Source organism: Barbus barbus (assembly GCF_936440315.1).
Source record: "Barbus barbus genome assembly, chromosome: 27".
Taxonomy (NCBI): domain Eukaryota; kingdom Metazoa; phylum Chordata; class Actinopteri; order Cypriniformes; family Cyprinidae; genus Barbus; species Barbus barbus.
In genome coordinates, this window is record NC_136755.1 from 21,981,054 (window position 1) to 22,002,630 (window position 21,577).

The 21,577-nt window shown below is 37.0% G+C and overlaps 2 protein-coding genes across 5 annotated transcripts in view; one reads left to right on the forward strand and one right to left on the reverse strand.

The window, feature by feature from the left end:
• Positions 1-17,171, reverse strand: part of LOC306847212 (protein argonaute-3-like) — a 28,263-nt gene extending 11,092 nt beyond the window's left edge. The window contains exons 1-5 of the mRNA XM_079381035.1: positions 16,642-17,171; positions 10,305-10,476; positions 3,837-3,957; positions 1,525-1,733; positions 1,159-1,295 (exon numbers count right to left, since the gene is read on the reverse strand). Of these exons, the coding sequence (XP_079237161.1) occupies positions 1,159-1,295; positions 1,525-1,733; positions 3,837-3,957; positions 10,305-10,476; positions 16,642-16,660 (658 nt within the window). The 5' untranslated portion in view covers positions 16,661-17,171. The remainder of the gene's footprint in view (positions 1-1,158; positions 1,296-1,524; positions 1,734-3,836; positions 3,958-10,304; positions 10,477-16,641) is intronic.
• Positions 15,985-20,614, forward strand: LOC306847213 (S-acyl fatty acid synthase thioesterase, medium chain-like). 4 transcript variants are annotated; one of them, XM_079381038.1, is made up of 7 exons: positions 15,985-16,357; positions 18,568-18,701; positions 18,871-19,009; positions 19,239-19,338; positions 19,488-19,657; positions 19,746-19,828; positions 20,013-20,613. In XM_079381038.1, exons 2-7 carry the CDS (start codon positions 18,572-18,574, stop codon positions 20,153-20,155), a joined length of 765 nt encoding a protein of 254 aa, XP_079237164.1. In that variant the 5' UTR covers positions 15,985-16,357; positions 18,568-18,571; the 3' UTR covers positions 20,156-20,613. The 4 variants fall into 4 exon arrangements, with proteins under 4 accessions (XP_079237164.1, XP_079237165.1, XP_079237163.1 ...); XM_079381039.1 differs by lacking the exon at positions 15,985-16,357 and adding an exon at positions 17,953-18,036; XM_079381037.1 differs by lacking the exon at positions 15,985-16,357 and adding an exon at positions 17,988-18,044.
• Positions 20,615-21,577: the final 963 nt, after the last annotated feature.

Genomic DNA, 21,577 nt, shown 5'->3' on the forward strand with positions numbered 1-21,577 from the left:
TAGAGAAAATAAAACATGGTCAATGTTACACTAATAGTTAATTAAATAGTTAACAAGTCATTTGCAGGTTAAATCTCCCCAAATATAAACACTACAATGCTTTTAAAAGTTGGACTAGCTGTTTGTCTGACCAATGACAAATAAAAGTGAAATAAAATGAAAGGCATTATTATTTTGAATCCGTGTATCATTCGTTTTTTTTATTTAATACTGAAAATAGAAAAATGAAAAACAAAAACGGCTCCTTTTTCGTTTTTTTATTTTTTCCCAAAAATACGAAAAACAAGAATTCACCTTAATTTTTCGTTTTTCATTCAGGTGTAGAAAAATAAATAATCAGCTTGAATATTTGATTTCTACACTTGTGTGGAAAATAAACGCCCCTCCTTTCTGCTGCTTGGTCAGCTGAAGATCAAACCGTGCTGTCATCTGTTCTTCCTCATTTTCGCGCAGCATAATAATAGTCCCCCACTGCTGCAGTTGTACGGATTCTTAATCCGTGTTTGATCATGATACACACTTATTTATTCCAAAGTGATTTATCTAATACATTTAACATCAAATAATCTAAATGTAGACTTAGCCGTCATATCATACCCTGCCATGCCCAGCAGATGCAAAGCATTTAATTTATGTCTAAGACCTGTCTGCTCTGCCCCCCAGTACGAGTTGTCTCGAGACATTCATTAGTCTGGAAGTTTGATGAGAAAAAGATTAAATGTAGTTGCAATAAACGCGTTAAGAATCCATGCAGCAGCAGAGGACTATTATTCTGCTGTGTGAAAATAAGGAAGAACAGATGACTACACGGTTTGATGACCAATCAGCAGAAAGGGGCATTTAATTCCCGCCCATGTGTAGAAATAGAATATTCAAGCTGTTTATGCATTTTTCTACCCCTGAACGAAAAACGAAAATTTAGGCTGATTTCTTATTTTTTGGAAAAAAATGAAAAAACTAACAAGGATTCTCATTTTTCTACTTTCAATATTAAATAAAAAAACTATTGAACGAATGATAGATACACCGATTGTTTTGGCATTATTTGATCTTTTTCTTTTATCTGATATTTGATATACTACTAGAACCACTGTCCAGATGATGCAACTGGATAATTTAGACCAAAATGGTTTGTCCTATCATAACACTCTGACTTACCATCAATGTTCAACATCATTTTCCACATAGCTGGACGCACTGATTGGTGGAAGCCAAACCACACCTCCCTCCCCCCACCCAGTGGGTGATCATAGCCCTCTGGGGAAGAGAAAAAAGATCGTCCCACTGGGGTGTACCTGCAGTGAGAGAAGACAAACACAGTCGTTACCTGCAGAATAAAGTGCACTCTTAAATTATCCTTATCCAACCGTTTACTGTTTATGCTACACTAATCTACAACAAAACACTTTCAATCTCATTTTACTAGTTATGCACTGTATCGTTAAAGACATAATCACTTAATGCTTTTCTAATTGTATTAAATGCCCTTTATGATCAGGTAACAGTACTCATGGGAACTCTTACCTCATAGAGGGCAGATGGCGCATAACAACATCTACAGCGTGTACGGGATTGGTGCTGATTGGCTTATCCAGGTTCAGAGGATCAGGTGTGCTCCTCCCAGTGAGGACCTCATGCAGCAAGTGCCAACTGACTAGTGACACAAACTTAATGGTGACCTTAAACAGCCTGTCCTTCCCACCTTCACCTGGCAAGGTCACATCCAGGTCCACCTTCAGATAATACACAAATTTACACGCATAACATTTAACACAAATGTGTTTTATTTAGACACACAGGTTAAAATAATAAAAGACATGATCGTGAAAAATGTTCTAAAGTATGAGATGTTCCTTTTTATGTATTAAAAAGTTTGATTATATAATATATTTTTATAAAAAAGTGCAAATGCAGTAAGGCTGCGCAAAAAATGCTGCCTTTTAAGTTAGTTTATCAAAATGAAATAAAATGTTAATACAGCACAATTCTTTTATAAAATTATTTTAATTAATTAGCTATTTTACATGCATTTTTCCATGTTTTGATTGTATAGAATTAAATGGCATTCTATTTTCCTGATTTGTGTCAATACTTTAACATCCAGGTATTAATATTGACAATCATAATAATAATGCTTTTATGTAAACATATACATATGAAACAACATTACTAATGAAATAATCAAGATGCTGCTCTTTAGTGGTCTTAATAGTTTGGTAAGCTTATTACAAAAAGTTCTCAGCAAGTATTTATAAGAATTACAGTTGGTATCACAACTGGAACTGGAATATGAACCTTTAATCAAAAAGCAAAGTCTTAATTACTGTAAAGTACTCTAGGGCAGGGCTTAAAAATGAAGAACATTTTTTTTTCAGTTGGTTCACTCTGAGCAGAAACGGTATTTTAAAGTTTCTGTTCCTGGGTTCCTCTGTATTATTACCGTTCCGACACCAGTTTGAGTAGAAAAAAAATACAGGTTAATAAAGCTATTTATTTTTTACTTTTTCTTTGCCTATAATAATAATAATAATAATAAAAAAACATGAAGATAGTCTTGATCTGGTAGTCTATCTTGCGCTCAGTTATAGCCAATACAGCATAATCTTTCCTAGATTTTGACAAAACGTATTAAACAAGAAAAACAAAAACTGTCAACGCTTTAAAAGACACTAAAGTATTTTTTTAAATATATTTAAAAATGTTTGCTGCATGGTTAAAAAACAACTCTACTCGTATTGCGTTTTGAGAGGAAAAAACATGAGTAGGCTGTACGTCACATTTTATTATTAGCCTACAATCAGAAATAATGTAGGCCAAAATACCAGTAAATAAAACTAAATATTGACAAACATTATAAACACAACTAGGCTTCAATTTAAAAGCGAAACTGAAGCCTGCCTCTCTCATTCTGCATGAATCCAAATGTTTCCATATTAGCGACGCATCTGGATGCTAAAATATTATTTATTATGTTTAGGAGAGCGTGAAGCATCACAATGAACCGAAACTCAGTAAATTTTTTTCTTTCATTTTGTTAATCCGTTAATGATTTAAGTGAAATATATTTTGTGCATAAGCCTATATATTTATTTTTATGTATGAAGTTTTATTATGTTTTCTCAGTAAACAGAAGCGCTGCAGGTGCGTGATGTGACCTTGTTGAATACGTGTTCTATACTATCCTGCAATTTTTGCTGGATTCAAAACACACAATAAGCTGTTTTACCTGCCATGAATTTTTGCTTAAATGTAGGCCTAATGCTTGGTGGTTCATGGCGTTTTCTCGGTTAAACTTACACCAGAACACTGCCATTACGATTTACCTATGATGAGTTTACAGCTGAGCCCAGGCATTTCACTCGTTGGATAAGTCAACGTCACATTTGCATAGGCTACTTACATTTACATTTATTCATTTAGCTGACGCTTTTATCCAAAGCGACTTACAATTGCTATATATGTCAGAGGTCGCACGCCTCTGGAGCAACTAGGGGGTTAAGTGTCTTGCTCAGGGACACATTGGTGTCTCACAGTGGATTCGAACCCGGGTCTCTCACACCAAAGGCATGTGTCTTATCCACTGCGCCATCACCACCCCATACTTAAATTCATGATTGGTGATTGATTGGTTGACTGCAAAATTCAAATATTAAATGGAATGATAAAATTGTCATTACCCGGTTAATGGCCATTTCAAATTTTCGAACTATTAAATTTGATTTAGGTTCTGTTCCTGTCAAAATTTTGTTCGTTTATGGTTTTCATTCTTTGTACTGGTTCAGAGCCCTGCTCTAGGGTACTTTCCACCACTCCTGGTGTACATTTATATGGCTTACCCCCCCTGTGGCCACTGGCAACGGTTGGGCGGTGTAGAGGCTTTTCTTGCCATCATAGACTGGTCTTCTGTCCCCAAAGATTGTCACCTTAAAGTGCTGCACCATGGAATCCACCACCTCCCTAGAAGCCAATACAGAAAGGTCATAATAGTGGTTATCTTGGTTTATAGGAATAGTTAACCCAAAAATATACGGTATATAAAAATATTTACTCCAAGTTTTTTTCTTCATTGGAACAGATTGAGAAATTTTGCATTATTTCACTTGCTCACCAATGGATCCTCTGCAGTAAATGGTTGCCGTTAGAATGAGATTCCAAACAGCTGATAAAAACATCACAATAATTCACAAGTAATCCACGCAACATGACTTAAATCCATCAGTTAACACCTAGTGAAAAGCTGCGTGTTTGTAAGAACAAAGTCATTAAGGCATTTTAACTTTAAACCTTTTCTGGACAAAATACCAATAATAATCTATAACCTACTTCCTCCAGTGAAAAAAGTCCATGCGCTGTTTTCTTCTCACATCAAAACCCATTGACATATTTGTTTAGAACTGTTTTGGACTGTTTTCTAGGGCTGGTCCGAATACCATTTTTTGAGCTTCGAAGCTTCGGTAGTAATTAACACCAAATATTGTTGATTGTTCGGATGGAGGGGCTGAACATATTCTTCTCTTTAATAAAGGCAGAAATCTCTGCACGTCTGTTTGCATTTTTATTATGTCGAGAACCGTTCATCCAATCGACTTCACGCGTGGCGAGTGTGTTGCTGCGGACCCAAGGGAGTGCAGTGTCGCATATATATATATATTATATATATATATATATATATATATATATATATATATACACACATATACATATACATATACACAGTGCCCTCCATAAGTATTGGAACAGTAAAGACAAAATTGCTCTGTTGGCTGTGGAGTCAAGACATTTGCAAATATGATTAAAAGATGAATATGAGACAAAACTACAGAATGTCACATTTTATTATTAGCCATTTCAACACATATATGTTTTACCAAATAAAAAGAACAGCACTTTTAGAGTTCATCCCACTCATTGATGTGAGCATTAAGTATTGGGACAGTTGAACATAAGGCAGATATAAAAGATTAAAAGCTATTATTTAGTTGCAGATCCCTTGCACACAATCACAGCAGTGAGTCTGTGACCCATAGACATCACCAGACTCTTGGTCTCATCCTTTGAAATACTTTTCCCAGCCTTTAATGCAGCCAATTCCAATTGTTGCTTGTTTTGGGGAGTTTCTGCCTTTACTCTCCTCTTCAGCTGGTGAAATTCATGTTCAATCAGTTTTAAACCTGGAGATTGACTTGGGCAATCTTAGACTTTCCATTTCTTTGCCCTTGACTGAACTGGCAGGGTGTTTTGGGTCATTGTCCTGATGCAATATGAAGCACTTCCCAATGAATCTGGTGGCATTTCTGTTACTGTCATCATACATTAAGTCATCAGTAAAGTTGAGAGAGCCTGTTCCAGAGGCAGCCATGCATGCCCATGCCACGACACCACCTCCACCATGCTTTACAGATGAGGCTGTATGCTTGGGATCATTGCAGTTCCCTTTTTTTCTCCACATTTCTGCTTTCCCATCACTTAGAAAAAGGTTCATCTTTGTCTCATAGGTCCATAAACACAGCCCCAAAACTCTTCTGGCTCACCTTTGTGCTTTTTTGCAAACTCTAATCTTGCCTTTCTATTTTTGGTTCTGGTCAGAGGTTTGCATCTTGCTGTGTAGCATCTGTAATTCTGTGTTAAAGTCTCCTGAGGACAGTAAACCGTCAGAGCATCACCCCAGCTTTCTGGAAGTTGTTGGTGATTTTACAGACACGTCTTTTAGGATTTTTTTCACAGCTTTTATGATTTGTCTGTCATCAACTATTGTTGTTTTCTCAGCCGATCAGGTAGTTGTTTGGTTGCTGGTGTCACTGGTGGTTTCTAAACTCTTGATTTCTCCATGTCATTAGTTTTTGCTAGAGCTCTAACTGACTTTCTCTTTTCTTTTAGCATCCAAATTGCTTGCTTTTCTCTCAAAGTCAGCTCCCTCGTCTTCATCCTGGTTTGTGTGTGTCATCATCAAATGCAAGATTCAGAATACAGAAGTAATGGATATAACTGATACGACACATTCCCTGCTTTTAATATCTGAAGAATTAATGCAGCACACAGCTGATCACTTAGAAAGACCTGAGAGGCAACTGTTCCAATACTTATGCTCACATCAGATAGAGGGATGAAACTCTAAAAGTGCTGAACTTCTTAGCTGGTAAAACATCTATGTGTTGAATCACCCAATAATAAAATGTGACATTCTGTAGTTTTGTCTCATATTCATCTTTTAATCATATTTGTAAATGTCTTGACTCCACAGCCAACAGAGCAATTTTGCCTTTACTGTTCCAATAATTTTGGAGGGCACTGCATAGATTTCATCCCAAGTACACAATACATGTATGGCCACATGAACTTTAAGAATCATATACTTTTTTGTTTGTTTGTTTAGATAAATAACTCAGAGGGGTTTGACCAAACGATTAGACAAACTAGGTTTTTTTAATTTTTTATAAATCATCCAAGCACCCAATTCCTAGCCATTTCTAATATACAGGTCCTTTTAAAAAAATTAGCATATAGTGATAAAGTTCATTATTTTCTGTAATGTACTGATAAACATTAGACTTTCATATATTTTAGATTCATTACAACACAACTGAAGTAGTTCAAGCCTTTTATTGTTTTAATATTGATGATTTTGGCATACAGCTCATGAAAACCCAAAATTCCTATCTCAAAAAATTAGCATATCATGAAAAGGTTCTCTAAACGAGCTATTAACCTAATCATCTGAATCAACTAATTAACTCTAAACACCTGCAAAAGATTCCTGAGGCTTTTAAAAACTCCCAGCCTGGTTCATTACTCAAAACCGCAATCATGGTTAAGACTGCCGACCTGACTGCTGTCCAGAAGGCCATCACTGACACCCTCAAGCAAGAGGGTAAGACACAGAAAGAAATTTCTGAACGAATAGGCTGTTCCCAGAGTGCTGTATCAAGGCACCTCAGTGGGAAGTCTGTGGGAAGGAAAAAGTGTGGCAGAAAACGCAGCACAACGAGAAGAGGTGACTGGACCCTGAGGAAGATTGTGGAGAAGGACCGATTCCAGACCTTGGGGGACCTGCGGAAGCAGTGGACTGAGTCTGGAGTAGAAACATCCTGAGCCACCGTGTGCAGGAAATGGGCTACAGGTGCCGCATTCCCCAGGTCAAGCCACTTTTGAACCAGAAACAGCGGCAGAAGCGCCTGACCTGGGCTACAGAGAAGCAGCACTGGACTGTTGCTCAGTGGTCCAAAGTACTTTTTTCGGATGAAAGCAAATTTTGCATGTCATTCGGAAATCAGACTGGGGAGAGGGAAATGCCAAAATGCCTGAAGTCCAGTGTCAAGTACCCACAGTCAGTGATGCTGGTGTTGGTCCACTGTGTTTTATCAAGGGCAGGGTCAATGCAGCTAGCTATCAGGAGATTTTGGAGCACTTCATGCTTCCATCTGCTGAAAAGCTTTATGGAGATGATTTCATTTTTCAGCACGACCTGGCACCTGCTCACAGTGCCAAAACCACTGTTAAATGGTTTACTGACCATGGTATTACTGTGCTCAATTGGCCTGCCAACTCTCCTGACCTGAACCCCATAGAGAATCTGTGGGATATTGTGAAGAGAAAGTTGAGAGACGCAAGACCCAACACTCTGGATGAGCTTAAGGCCGCTATCGAAGCATCCTGGGCCTCCATAACACCTCAGCGGTGCCACAGGCTGATTGCCTCCATGCCACGCCGCATTGAAGCAGTCATTTCTGCAAAAGGATTCCCGACCAAGTATTGAGTGCATAACTGAACAATTATTTGAAGGTTGACTTTTTTTGTATTAAAAACACTTTTCTTTTATTGGTCGGATGAAATATGCTAATTTTTTGAGATAGGAATTTTGGGTTTTCATGAGCTGTATGCCAAAATCATCAATATTAAAACAATAAAAGGCTTGAACTACTTCAGTTGTGTTGTAATGAATCTAAAATATATGAAAGTCTAATGTTTATCAGTACATTACAGAAAATAATGAACTTTATCACAATATGCAAATTTTTTGAAAAGGACCTGTACAGTTGATATGACTAAATATTATTAAATTGTAGAGAAATTCCAGGATCAGTTCCCTCTTCTCGTAGGCCTAGTATTTTTAATATCGGGCCAGTCGTAGAAAAATCTGAATTGGTTGATAACTTTTGACGCTTAATCCAGGTGTGATAAGAATTAACATCTAGCACAAGAGCACGGAGAGATGTGCGAGTGCAAAGGACAAAGTTTGAGCGCGCACACTTGAGCGAGAGGAGAGACACGTTTTAAGTGCGCGCACTCTCTCTGCGCGAGAGCAGCGTATATCCGAGAGCGCGCGGCCGGTTTTGTGCGAGAGCAAAGGAAATCCGCGTGCGAGCGGAGAGATCTACTTATTAATCTACTTTTGCACTACAAAAATGCACTCTCGACATTTGGCAGTAAAATAACGCCATACACAGTAGCATACTTTCAATAACAGCATCACACATTTTAATTAACGAACAGTTTAAATAAAATTAAATGAATTGCCTTCAATTAAACAAACTGTAATAGGCTAAATCAGGCATCCTCAAATCTGGCCCACTGCTGCAGAGTTTAGCTTGAACCCTAATCAAACACCTGAGAATGCTAATCAGAGTCTTCAAGATCATTAGAAAATCACAGGTAGGGTTGGAGCTAAACTCTGCGGCAGATTGGACCTCCAGGGAAAAAACCCTGGGCTAAATAGAACAAGGTAACGTAAGGTAACGACAGCTCACATTTCTAAATTAATGGGTCTCATATAGCGATGAACTCCACTATGGCATCTGTTGTCTCTCTCTTTCTTTTCTGTTATTCGCAAGTATTTTCCAAGCAAATTAAGTGCGCGTTTTCATCATGTGTAAAATTACTGATTAACATGGCAGATAAAAGCAGCTAGTTTTTTTACACCAACAATATGTGACCCTGGACCACAAAACCAGTCTTAAGTGTCAATTATTCGAAATTGAGATGTATACATCATCCGAATGAATAAATAAGCTTTCCATTGATGTATGGTTTGTCAGGATCAGACAATATTTGGCCGAGATACAACTATTTGAAAATCTGGAATCTGAGCGTGCAAAACAATCTAAATATTGAGAAAATTGCCTTTAAAGTTGTCTAAATGAAGTTCTTAGTTAGCAATGCATATTACTAATCAAAAATTAAGTTTTGATATTTACGGTAAGAAATTTACAAAATATCTTCATGGAACATGATCTTTATTTATTATGGATCTTAATATCCTAATGATTTTTAGCATAAAAGAAAAATCTATCATTTTGACCCATACAATGTATTTTTGGCTATTGCTACAAATATACCCCAGTGACTTACGACTGGTTTTGTGGTCCAGGGTCACATATAGGCTACTATAATAGGTGTACTACTTACAGAACTCAGGTGATTTTTCAAACTTGATGTGCTGTTGTGGTAACTTAGGCCAGTTTCAAATCGCATATTTGGCACACTGCCTTTGTCTTGTCCTCACTCAATTTAAAGTGCTCCCACACAGCTGAGGTCTTCAGCATTTTTGTCTTCTCTTCCAGACGAACTGAATCATGACGCTCATGACTTTCACTCATGGGCGATTCATATTCAAGCACAAAAGAGAACCGTTTCACGGGGGATGCCAGGTGTTCAAGAGAAAAAAAAAAAGTAAATATTCAAATCTCTAAATGGAAAATCGAATGCCAACCCACTGAACGAATAATCGAATATTCTTTCCAACCCTACTGTTTTCACCTGTAAACATCGCTTGATCTGTTCATATTTTTCTCCTGATTCAGATGAGACGAGTGAAGAAAGCAACATTATAGATTGAAGACTCATATTTTAGCCGAAGCAATGATTTGAAATAAAAAAAAGTCTCATTGATGGATTTGTTATCTACACACATGCTGCTTTTAACTTCACAAGACACTAATTGATGGACTGGAGTCATGTGGATTATTGATATGTTTTCATCAGCTGATTGGACTCTCATTCTGACGGTACCCATTCACTGCAGAGGATCCACTGGTGAGCAAGTGATGTAATGCTGAATTTATCCTAAGCAGTTCTAATGAAGAACCAAACCCATCTACATCTTGGATGGCCAAAGGGTGAGTACATTTTTTCAGCAAATTTGTTTTTTGGGGTAAACTATTCCTTTAATGAATCTGAACAAGAATTAGTCTTTTCTTTTCAATTTGACTATATAGACTGATTAATGCACAAATCTCTTGTGAATGAAATGGTCAAAACAAAATAAGTGTCACAAACGATGTCAATTATAATTACTGTTCAGTGTTCACCTGTTAACACGACGTGGGCACTTTTCGGGCTTGATGTCCACATCGTACAGGTAGACGTCCATTTTGGGGATGTCCACCTGGAAGCAGTTGGCCAGCAGCTTGATGGGCTTCCCCATGGTGCCATAGCCTGGCCTCCGAGGTACGGAGAACAGGGGCGCAGCCCCAACGGCTTCTGTCATGAAAATCAGAGGCGATTTCCATCCATATTAGTTTTTAAAACGTACAACATTAGTTAGACTTTCAAAATCAGTTATTACCACTAAACTGAAAATGAAAACCACAAAAATATGAGACATGTAAAATCAAATAGCCGACACTGTCATGGTGCCATCATAATAATCATGAATTCAAAGACAAATCAACCTGCATACAGTCATAAAAGCGTTATTTCTCATTTGTCAATATTGACATTTCACGGAAACATGATTATCTAAATTAATAATAATAAATCTCTCATTCTTCACACTGACATTTACACAGTTGGTGTTATTTGTCTTATCAGGAAATTTCCTCTAAATGCCTACTCAGTGGAAACAACATAACACTCAGCGTCATCACCCCACACACATTACCAATAACCCACAACTTTCATACATGCACTATTGTATACCTGTGAAAAAAATTAAAATAAATACACTGTCGCCTTAAACTTCTAAAGAAAGATTGCAATCAATTTGACTTGACTAGTAAAAAGCGCACGTTTTCATATACTCAAAGTGTGCATTTCATCTACTCAGTGTAGTCAAATAAAAAGCTTATTTTTGGAGAATATCAAGAAACAGAATGTTTTGTTTGTTAAACCTGTTGCATTTTCTCACGGTTCCATTTTTATAAGACGATTTAACAACTCCAAGGATAGTTCACTGGAAAATGAAAGTACTGTCATCGTTTACACAAAATTTTCAGTCAATGGTTTGGTAACCAACAATCTTCAAAAATATAATCTTTTGTGTAAATGACAGAAAATGTTCATTTTTGGGTGAACTATCACTTTAAAGACTTCAACCAGATGTCAAGTTTAAGTCATTTTAAGTTACATTAATTTTACAACACACATCTTAAAACTTTCAAAGACAATATTAGAAGTTCTGTAAGTATAATTCAGATGACCAAATCAACACGTCCAAATGAAAACTGTTCAGGCACAATCCGCAATTGTTGATTAAGACTCATTTTTATACCCTTGCATTTGAGTGATGCTGTGTACATACCTTTGATGTATGTTTTTGTGTATATACACATTTTGATTCATTTTCTCTTAATTTTGATCTGTTGCTTTTTTTATCTAACTTTTTATTGTAAAGCACTTTGGATCAACGATGATTGCGTTACAGTTGTGCTCTATAAATCAATTTTAACTTGACGTGATATGGCTTTAAATTAATAATAATCTTGACAAAATCTAAATTATTTATATTGCAATATTTCACTGTAAATAAATTTAGTATTTAAAAATAAAGTTTTACACTACAACTGTAAAATTATAATACCAATATATTCAGAGATGAGTTCATGTGAAGCAGCATTTACTGTGAAGAGAGAAACTCTGCTGCAAACACCAGCGGATAGCGAGCTGCTCACGTGTAAGAACACAATGCTGTGCTTCACGTTTTTTATTTACTTAAATCACAGCCTACACGATTTGATAATCACACTAAGCCATATTGTGATTTCGGTTTTATTTCGATGAATCATGCAGGCTTATTTTGGAGACAGGGCAGGTTGCTTAAAAGGGGATGAGTGTCTACCCCTCTTTACAGGCCCCAGGAAAATGTTCCTTAGCCCTATGTTGAGGAAATAACAACCTTTCTGCATTGCCATTTAAATCTGCTTTAGATGTTGCCTTACATGTTGAGCCTTTGTCATCCTTTTAAATTTTATTTCACTCTGAATATCAGTTCTGACATCACTTTTCTCGCACTGAGTGGCATACTGTATTATCACATCATGTCACAGAAGGCGAGACTGTTTCTGCTGTTGTAAAGATGCTTTACAGGGGGTTTACAGAGTGAAACGGTTACTGAGAGAGGTGTGTAAGGGGAATTTGACTGCAAGTGCTTCTTACACTTCCCAGTGTGCCGTTGCTATACCGGTGGCGCTCATGTGGCTTCTTTTCACCATAGCAACCAAGACTACACCAACAACCAATTAAAGGAAGAACAGCTGTTTCTATATATAGACACAGGTACATTTGATCTTGTAGGTCACACATGTGAATTTACTCTACAATGTTCATATAGAAATCTCACCATGAAACACTTGACTGTACTGGTCACATACTTTCAGGCTCACGAGTCCACTTTTCTCACTTTATTTGAAATCCCTAGCAGTTTCTTGACATCATAGACCAAGGGGTACTACAGGTTTGACAGATCAGTTTGAAAGGCTATTGTTGGTCTGGTGCTTGGAGTGTAACGCTCACTTAACTGGCAAATAGGTGACTGGCACATTATAAGGGTTTCACTCATTCTGGGACTGAGACACCTCTCCTTTCATTTAATTATTTAGAGCTAGTCAACAAAAGAATTTAAAGCTGTTTGGTACTGTTTAGACAGATAGTTTTGCACTATATATGGGCTTCTATTAATGACAGATGGATATACAGTCAGGTCCATAAATATTGGGACATCGACACAATTCTAACATTTTTGACTCTATACACCACCACAATGGATTTCAAATGTAATGAACAAGATGTGCTTTAACTGCAGACTGTCAGCTTTAATTTGAGGGTATTTACAGCCACATCAGGTGAACGGTGTAGGAATTACAACAGTTTGCATATGTGCCTCCCACTTGTTAAGGGACCAAAAGTAATGGGACAGAATAATAATCATAAATCAAACTTTCACTTTTTAATACTTGGTTGCAAATCCTTTGCAGTCAATTACAGCCTGAAGTCAAGACATCATCAGATGCTGGGTTTCATCCCTGGTGATGCTCTGCCAGGCCTCTATTGCAACCGTCTTCAGTTCCTGCTTGTTCTTGGGGCATTTTCCCTTCAGTTTTGTCTTCAGCAAGTGAAATGCATGCTCAATCGGATTCAGATCAGGTGATTGACTTGGCCATTGCATAACAGTCCACTTCTTTCCCTTCAAAAACTCTTTGGTTGCTTTTGCAGTATGCTTTGGGTCATTGTCCATCTGCACTGTGAAGCGCCGTCCAGTGAGTTCTGAAGCATTTGGCTGAATATGAGCAGATAATATTGCCCGAAACACTTCAGAATTCATCCTGCTGCTTTTGTCAGCAGTCACATCATCAATAAATACAAGAGAACCAGTTCCACTGGCAGCCATACATGCCCACGCCATGACACTACCACCACGCTTCACTGATGAGGTGGTATGCTTAGGATCATGAGCAGTTCCATTCCTTCTCCATACTCTTCTCTTCCCATCACTCTGGTACAAGTTGATCTTGGTCTCATCTGTCCATAGGATTTTGTTCCAGAACTGTGAAGGTTTTTTTAGATGCCTTCCTGTTTTTGAGTCTCACCAATGGTTTACATCTTGTGGTGAACCCTCTGTATTCACTCTGAAGTCTTCTCTTGATTGTTGACTTTGACACACATACACCTACCTCCTGGAGAGTGTTCTTGATCTGGCCAACTGTTGTGAAGGGTGTTTTCTTCACCAGGGAAAGAATTCTTCGGTCATCCACCACAGTTGTTTTCCGTGGTCTTCCAGGTCTTTTGGTGTTGCTGAGCTCACCGGTGCGTTCCGTCTTTTTAAGAATGTTCCAAACAGTTGTTTTGGCCACACCTAATGTTTTTGCTATCTCTCTGATGGGTTTGTTTTGTTTTTTCAGCCTAATGATGGCTTGCTTCACTGATAGTGACAGCTCTTTGGATCTCATCTTGACAGTTGACAGCAACAGATTCCAAATGCAAATAGCACACTTGAAATGAACTCTGGACCTTTTATCTGCTCATTGTAATTGGGATAATGAGGGAATAACACACACCTGGCCATGGAACAGCTGAGAAGCCAATTGTCCCATTACTTTTGGTCCCTTAACAAGTGGGAGGCACATATGCAAACTGTTGTAATTCCTGCACCGTTCACCTGATTTGGATGTAAATACCCTTAAATTAAAGCTGACAGTCTGCAGTTAAAGCACATCTTGTTCGTTTCATTTGAAATCCATTGTGGTGGTGTATAGAGCCAAAAATGTTAGAATTGTGTCGATGTCCCAGTATTTATGGACCTGACTGTATTCTCAAATGCGGCCAAAAGAAATGTGTCAGTACGGGCATTTTTAAATTATCAGCATTGATAACGGTCTCTGATTCGCTGATTAACAGAAGTGGACATTCAGCCTAGTGTCATTTACAGCTGTTATAATTCACTGTAAACCACATCTTCTTGGGGCTTATTGCTTTATTTGTTACTGGCACAGTTAAAGCCAACTATGTTAAAGACATTTAAAAAAAACACTAACTTTACTTAAAATATTTGTTTATGAAAGAAAGGGATAAATAAAACTTGTTAAATTGAGAAATCTAGTCACAAAAATAGAGTTTACTGTATATCATGGAATTTGCCAAAATTTGGACAAATATATTAAAAGCAGGCCTGCACACTTAATCAAATCATGATGCGTGCTTTTAGATTATTAAGCCGAAGGTCGTGGGTTCGAGTCTCAGGTCCGGGTCGAGCCTCAATACCACGACTGAGGTGAGACCCTTGAGCAAGGCACCGAACCCCCAACTGCTCCCCGGGCACCGCAGCATTGGCTGCCCACTGCTCCGGGTGTATGTTCACTACTGTGTGTGTGCTCTTGGATGGGTTAAATGCAGACAACAAATTCTGAGTATGGGTCACCATACTTGGCCACACACCACTTCCCTTTCCTCCCTATTTTAAAATCTTTTAAAACAGAACACTAACTTTTCTTGAAACGTCTATAATAAAGTGATAAACAATGATTTGAGAAGTGCTTGAACAGCACTGTTACTATAGTTAACTTCAAATGGGCATCTGTTGGTGAGATCTTACCACCTGGTACTTGTATGTGAATTTTATTTTTTTTGCAAAATGACTATTGGTCAAATTAATTTCTATAGGAACTTATATAGGATGCAAATGTTAGCTTGTGCAAATGTTAGCTACACTAAATACCTTTTTTAAAAATATTATATAAATTACATAAAAGGGGTTTTCATGCATCAAAACAATAAAAAACAAAAACAGCTTTAATGTTTAAATTATTTTTTTTCTGAGCAAAAATAATAACTATCATACATTTTTACCACAATTTACAGAAAACATGTCATTCAATGAAACAATAGTTTGTATTACAAAAACAAGCAATAAGTTTTTAATCACTTAAAGTGAAATAAAATGTAGCATGATGATCACTTTTACTTTTATAGGCCTACACTGTAATAAGTACAGGTCAGAATAAGTATGTTTAATTTTTAGGCTAAATGGCGATGGAACATTTTACACACATTCAGATATTTTAGTAACGAAAGTTATTTTAAATATATATATATATATATATATATATATATATATAGCGTTTATATACGCATATAGAGAGAGAGAGAGAGAGAGAGAGAGAGAGAGAGAGAGAGAGAGAGAGAGAGAGAGAGAGAGAGAGACATCTGTAAACGCTGACTTTTCTTAAAATGCACATATAAAGACGTGATAAATAATGACTTGATAAATGTACCGTTGCTATGGTTACCTCCTCAAGCAAACGCAGCGAGTGTGTGTTTATCGCTGGTGCCTGCATTTAAAATTAATATGGATTTTAAGATCTCAACCTTTCTTTCTAGGGACTACTAAAGGTGCCAGGCCCTCCAAACGCCCCGATACACATTAATTCTGAGGAATCAACAATGACTAAAACTTTCTGATGACCTTCTGGTAAAATTCAAAACGAGCTTCCCACTTTAGAAGATCGTTCAGACTGATAAGGGGGTGATTCTGTGAGAGTCGTCATGACAACCGACAATCAGAAACTCGCCCCTCCCCCCGGCGGCTCGAGGACTGACGCACCTGACGCACGCAGCACCTGGCCACAGCGGTGTGACGTCAGCAGAGCAAGTGAGTCAGGATCTTCCACACTCGGTGTATGATAGCCAAAAATAAACCAAAACCTCACACTCATTTGGTTGCTACGCCCAAACCTACACGAGCAGTGAAACGGATCTAAAATCTAATTCTTATCACAAAAAGCAGTTATTAGCAACTCACCAAGAGCGTTTGCTAAGCACTGAACGTGAGCTGAAGATGGACGCAACAAAGTTAGCCCGAGTCAATACCTCATAGTTGGGAAAAGACAAGAATCCTAAATCGATCTGAAATCGTCGATAGCGACGTAACGTTACCTGTAGTTCCGATTTCCATTCATGAGGTCTCTGTCCGGATTCTAGCCGGCTTCAGGGGATCAAATACCGGCTGAAGGGTGTTTGTTTAAAGCTGCTGAATGTCCTCCGTAAACCGCGGCTGTCGAAGCGGGCCGCTCCGAGGCTCTGCTCCGGTCGGAAGTAACGTACACCCGGCCAGTACCGAGTCAGTCAACCAAAAGGCACCGTGTCTCCTACCGTATGTCGTAGATCTGTAATTGCTACCAGCTGACAAGCCAAAAGACTCCGAAGAAAATATTTTTACCAGCCGTCGCGAAACAGAGTTTGTCAGGAGCCTCGGACCATTCGTAATGTCTTTTAAAGTGACAATCTCTTATAATTTAAAGACATACACTCAGGTCTGAAGCTTATAGATGGATATCCGCTGCCGAGTCGAAAATGTGTGTTTTATTCGAGTCGCTTTAGTCCGAGTTTAAAAGCTGCTGTTGACGTCTCATCGACTCTGTCGGCGTGTTACCGGTTTGCCTTGGGTTTACCATCTCTGTAGAGTCAGGGTGTGTTGCCAGATCTCTACTAAACAAGCAAGTTGGTCTGATAAAACTAACTCGGAACACGCGGCTTGCATATTGCAAAAGCAGCCTAAAATATCCTAAATTTTAGCATAGAGTTTATTTGTTTTTTTGAGTCACTGAAAAACTGAAATAAACCGCAAACCTGAAATCGCTTTTGTTTATAATCAAAAAATCACCCAAAAACTTAAAAGATACGGACATGGCAACACTGAATCAGGGAGACCCACAGGAAATGCCAAACGCAGGAAACACCGTCACTTCCTAGCATAATGTAATTTATTTGATCCACCTTTGATCGTTAATTAATGAGTAGAGTAAGAACATAAATGACAAATGAACTCTCTATAAAAATGTTTTTGTGAAGAAAACATTTTATATTACTACTATTATTTTTTTAAATAATTGATTTCATGGCAGTAAGTGATAATATTCCTCCCATTGTTTTACAAGAACAGTTTAAATTCTCCAATTTGTTCATTAGTAAATGTGTGTGTGTGTGTGTCACATTTACTAAAATAAGAATTTACTGATTAAAATCAGAGTTTTAAAGTATTTAAAACTATATATAAAGATGAAACATTCTGCCAAATATTATTTTAATGTCGTTTTGTAATTTATCTTAAATATCATGTACCCTATTTGATTTTGCTCTGTCTTTTTCTTTGATTATTTTTAGTGTTCATCTTTGTGCTAGTGTCTTAAATATTTGTTTTATAAATTGTGAAGTCGAAGAAAACCCAGCAATACAGTACTCCAAACTAATCTACAGATGGCAACAGTGCGCTTAGCATGTATGTCATTACCAAAGAAGAAGATTGTACAGGAAAAACTTGAGACCTTTGCTGTACTGATGTAATTTCTATTTTCTAAAACAGAAGGATCAATTAATTTAAATGCTTATTTTTTTCTTAAATCATCCCGTATAAGAGAATAAATCATTTGGGCACAAATCAATGGCTTACATATTGAAGTATGTAAATAACTATCTGCATAAAGTCGTGAATGCACGCTAGAATTATGATAAACTACAAAAAGCTCAAACCTTATTTATACGTGCTACTCTATTAAAATTGTATTCTATTATATGCATGTGATTGATTAAGCTAAACAAGTATTGTTGTTTAACTATCACTTTCACTTTATTGAGATTAATAACTTAAACTCTGTGTATCTCACAAACATGTGGAATTTTATCTCCAGGTAAACAATAGGACTGCAGGGGACATTCAGTTATTTTTCATGTTTCTTTTCTAATCTCCCATATGTGGCATCGGTCCATAGGCATGACCAGATGCCACTACTTCCTATATGTATTTTATAAATGGACAGTTTTGCCTTGGATAAATGATTCTTAATTCATGTCATAATGTTTCAGAGGAATGGATAAAGTCATCACCTGTTTCAACAAGTGCCCAGATGCTTCGGTCCGTCTCATCTGTTTTCCCTGGGCAGGTGGAGGCTCTATCCATTATGCTCGCTGGGCCAAAACTCTCAACAGCTCTATTGAAGGTAACGTTAACTGCCCTACTTAAAACAAACAAATCAATTTAAATAGAATATTAATTGTATTTTTAAATTCATTGTATTACATATTTTTTGAAACTAAATTTTAATAATTTGATTGTTCATTCAACGGTGAGATATTTTTCGTTTCATTTAATTGTTCATTTATTTTCAGTGTACTCAGTTCGACTGCCCGGCAGAGAAGGACGAGCCAAGGAACCATTTTTTCAAAATATGCAGGAAATCATTGATGAGGTCATTGGTGTGCTTCTTCCACATCTCAAAGAAAAGCCATTTGCGCTCTTTGGACATAGGTTTGTGACACTGTTGCTGAAGTACCAGGAAATGATGATAGGTTTTAAAAATGTTAATATATAAAAGAACATGCTTTCAAATTATAATCATGCTGATGTGTAGGGCCAGAACATGATAGTCAATTAAAAAGGAACATGGGCCAGAACATGGCAGACATCGTAAAAGGCAAATGTATACCTTTTTATATAAATAAATAGATGCCTGTTCATTTGCAACTTCTTTCTGTAGCTTTGGAGCTATGACCTGCTTTGCCTTTGCCGAGCATGTAAAAAAGCGCTACAACCTTGAGCCGATCCACGTGTTTCTCTCTGGAGCCTCTGCACCATATGTAAGTGTGATCTGTTCTGTATGTTGTCAAATCTGTCTATTTTTATGTGTTGTGGTTTATTTTGTTACAAAAGTGTATTTTGTAACATGTTTATGTGTACATATATTTAAATGTACATGTTTGTGCTGTAAACTTAACTTTTCTGTAAGTCTGAAGCAAGACTGCAGGCACCAAGTAGAAGTCATCTGTCAGATCATGAGTTTCTTGTGTGGGTCACTTCTATTGGAGGCACACCACCAGAGATACTGGCCAATGCTGAACTCGCCAAACTCTTCTTACCTGCGCTGAAAGCAGATCTCTGTGTAGTGGACAATTATAGGTGGGTTTAGTGTATTTCTTTAGTGTAAGAAAACATCAACATATGTGGCATGGAACAAACTTACACATAATACAAATATGTCCGGTAGATGTAGCAGACCATCAACACCCTTCCTGTCATGTCCAGTATCATGCTTTGACGGAAAAGAGGATGCACCCCATGACTTACAAGGTGAATCTGACAGATAAATGGTTTCGGTTTTTACTAAAACAATGTTTTAAATAGTTTCATAAAATAAATAGTTCTATAAAGGGGTCAACTTTATTATAATTAGTCACATGTGCATGATTTTGTCATCACGTACAAGCTTTAGTTTCATGTGCAATTCTTGTATTGTGTTTCTTGTGCTTTACAGCTTGGAAGGACATGACAAGTGGTGACTTCACTGTGCAGATGCTTCCTGGATCTCATTTTTACTTGAAAGAAGAAGCAAATGAAAAATATCTACTGGACCACATCACAAAACATCTTGAGACAGCAGAGATGGACTATTTATAGAAACGCTGTCTTTCATTATCTAACTGCAAACATGATACATTTATAACTACAATTTATTTCTAATTCTTATTCACTGATGGAACACATTTTCTTGTGTCTGTGAAGTAAAATCTTCAGAATAGACAAAGTAAACCAATTGATGCCAAAATAGTCATTCCATTAATTAAGCTCAGAAATATTCATATTCACTTATTTTGACCAATAAATCATGATTAACCTAGATGTACATAGATACAGTAATGTTAGAGGATAAACATATGCAATATGAAAATAATTGTCAAGAATTTAACGCAAAGCTGAAAAAAATATATAGCTAAACTAATTGTATGTATTGAATGAATGGTTGAATGAAAGGGGGAGGGGGAACTATTAAGAACATGTTCAAATAAAATTGTACATTTTCTGAATAAAAAGGTGAAAAGGGCAAGAAGTGTTGTGGGAATTTGCCACTGTTACTGAAGTGCTCTGAGTGGTTATTAAGCGTTGCTTTGAGGTCTTTAGGGTGTTCTAAATGATCACTTTAGAAAAAGTCAAAATCCCACCCCAAGTGATTTTCGGATTTATGAGTGGTCATGGGCACACGTCACGGTGAGATGATGAAATGTCTCAGTGTGTGAGTAATTGTTGAGTGTTGCTATGCTGCATAAATTATTGAATAAGCTGCAGTTGTCACCCCGTTACCAAGAGACCTGCTTACTGTGTTTACTGCTGGACTCACAACAGCGACTGACAACACTTCAACATCTGAAAGTTGCATCAGTTTTGGTAAGTCAAATGAATGTTTTCAGTGGTTTACAAATGACATGTATATGAACTTTACATAAAAATGTACTATTAAATGTATATGAGTAGGCCTACACAAGTCAAAGTATATTTTAGGTGCAGAAACTCCATTTTCATTTAAGTTTTCCATATAAGTTAAACTCATAGACCTGTTGTGTGACAGATCATTTCATTCAAATATTCAGTATAACCTCGCAATTAAGAGGTCATGAAATACACATAGGCATAAATATATGATAAATGCAGGATAAATACACAGGAATAAGCAAAAGTTATTTGCTTGAAATGCCACGTCAAATATCTGAGAGATTGCTTGCTCTGGCATTATAATTTTGTCTTTATCATTCTGATTATTTATGTATCAAACATTACTAAACAATGTAATAATTATTAATTTGCAATTATTACTAGTAGTAGCCTATTTTTACTAAACTATATAGGCCTAATGCTTCTTAAAATACAGAAAAGAAAAAAGTTTACATTACCAGAGTGAATTTAACTGATTATGTCCAATAATAGGAATAATAATTAAAAAAATAGTTATTATATTTTTTGCACGAATAGCAATTGGACCAGTTAGCCACAACTGCTTAATTAATTAATCAATCAGTCTTACGTTTCAAATAAGACCAATCTATC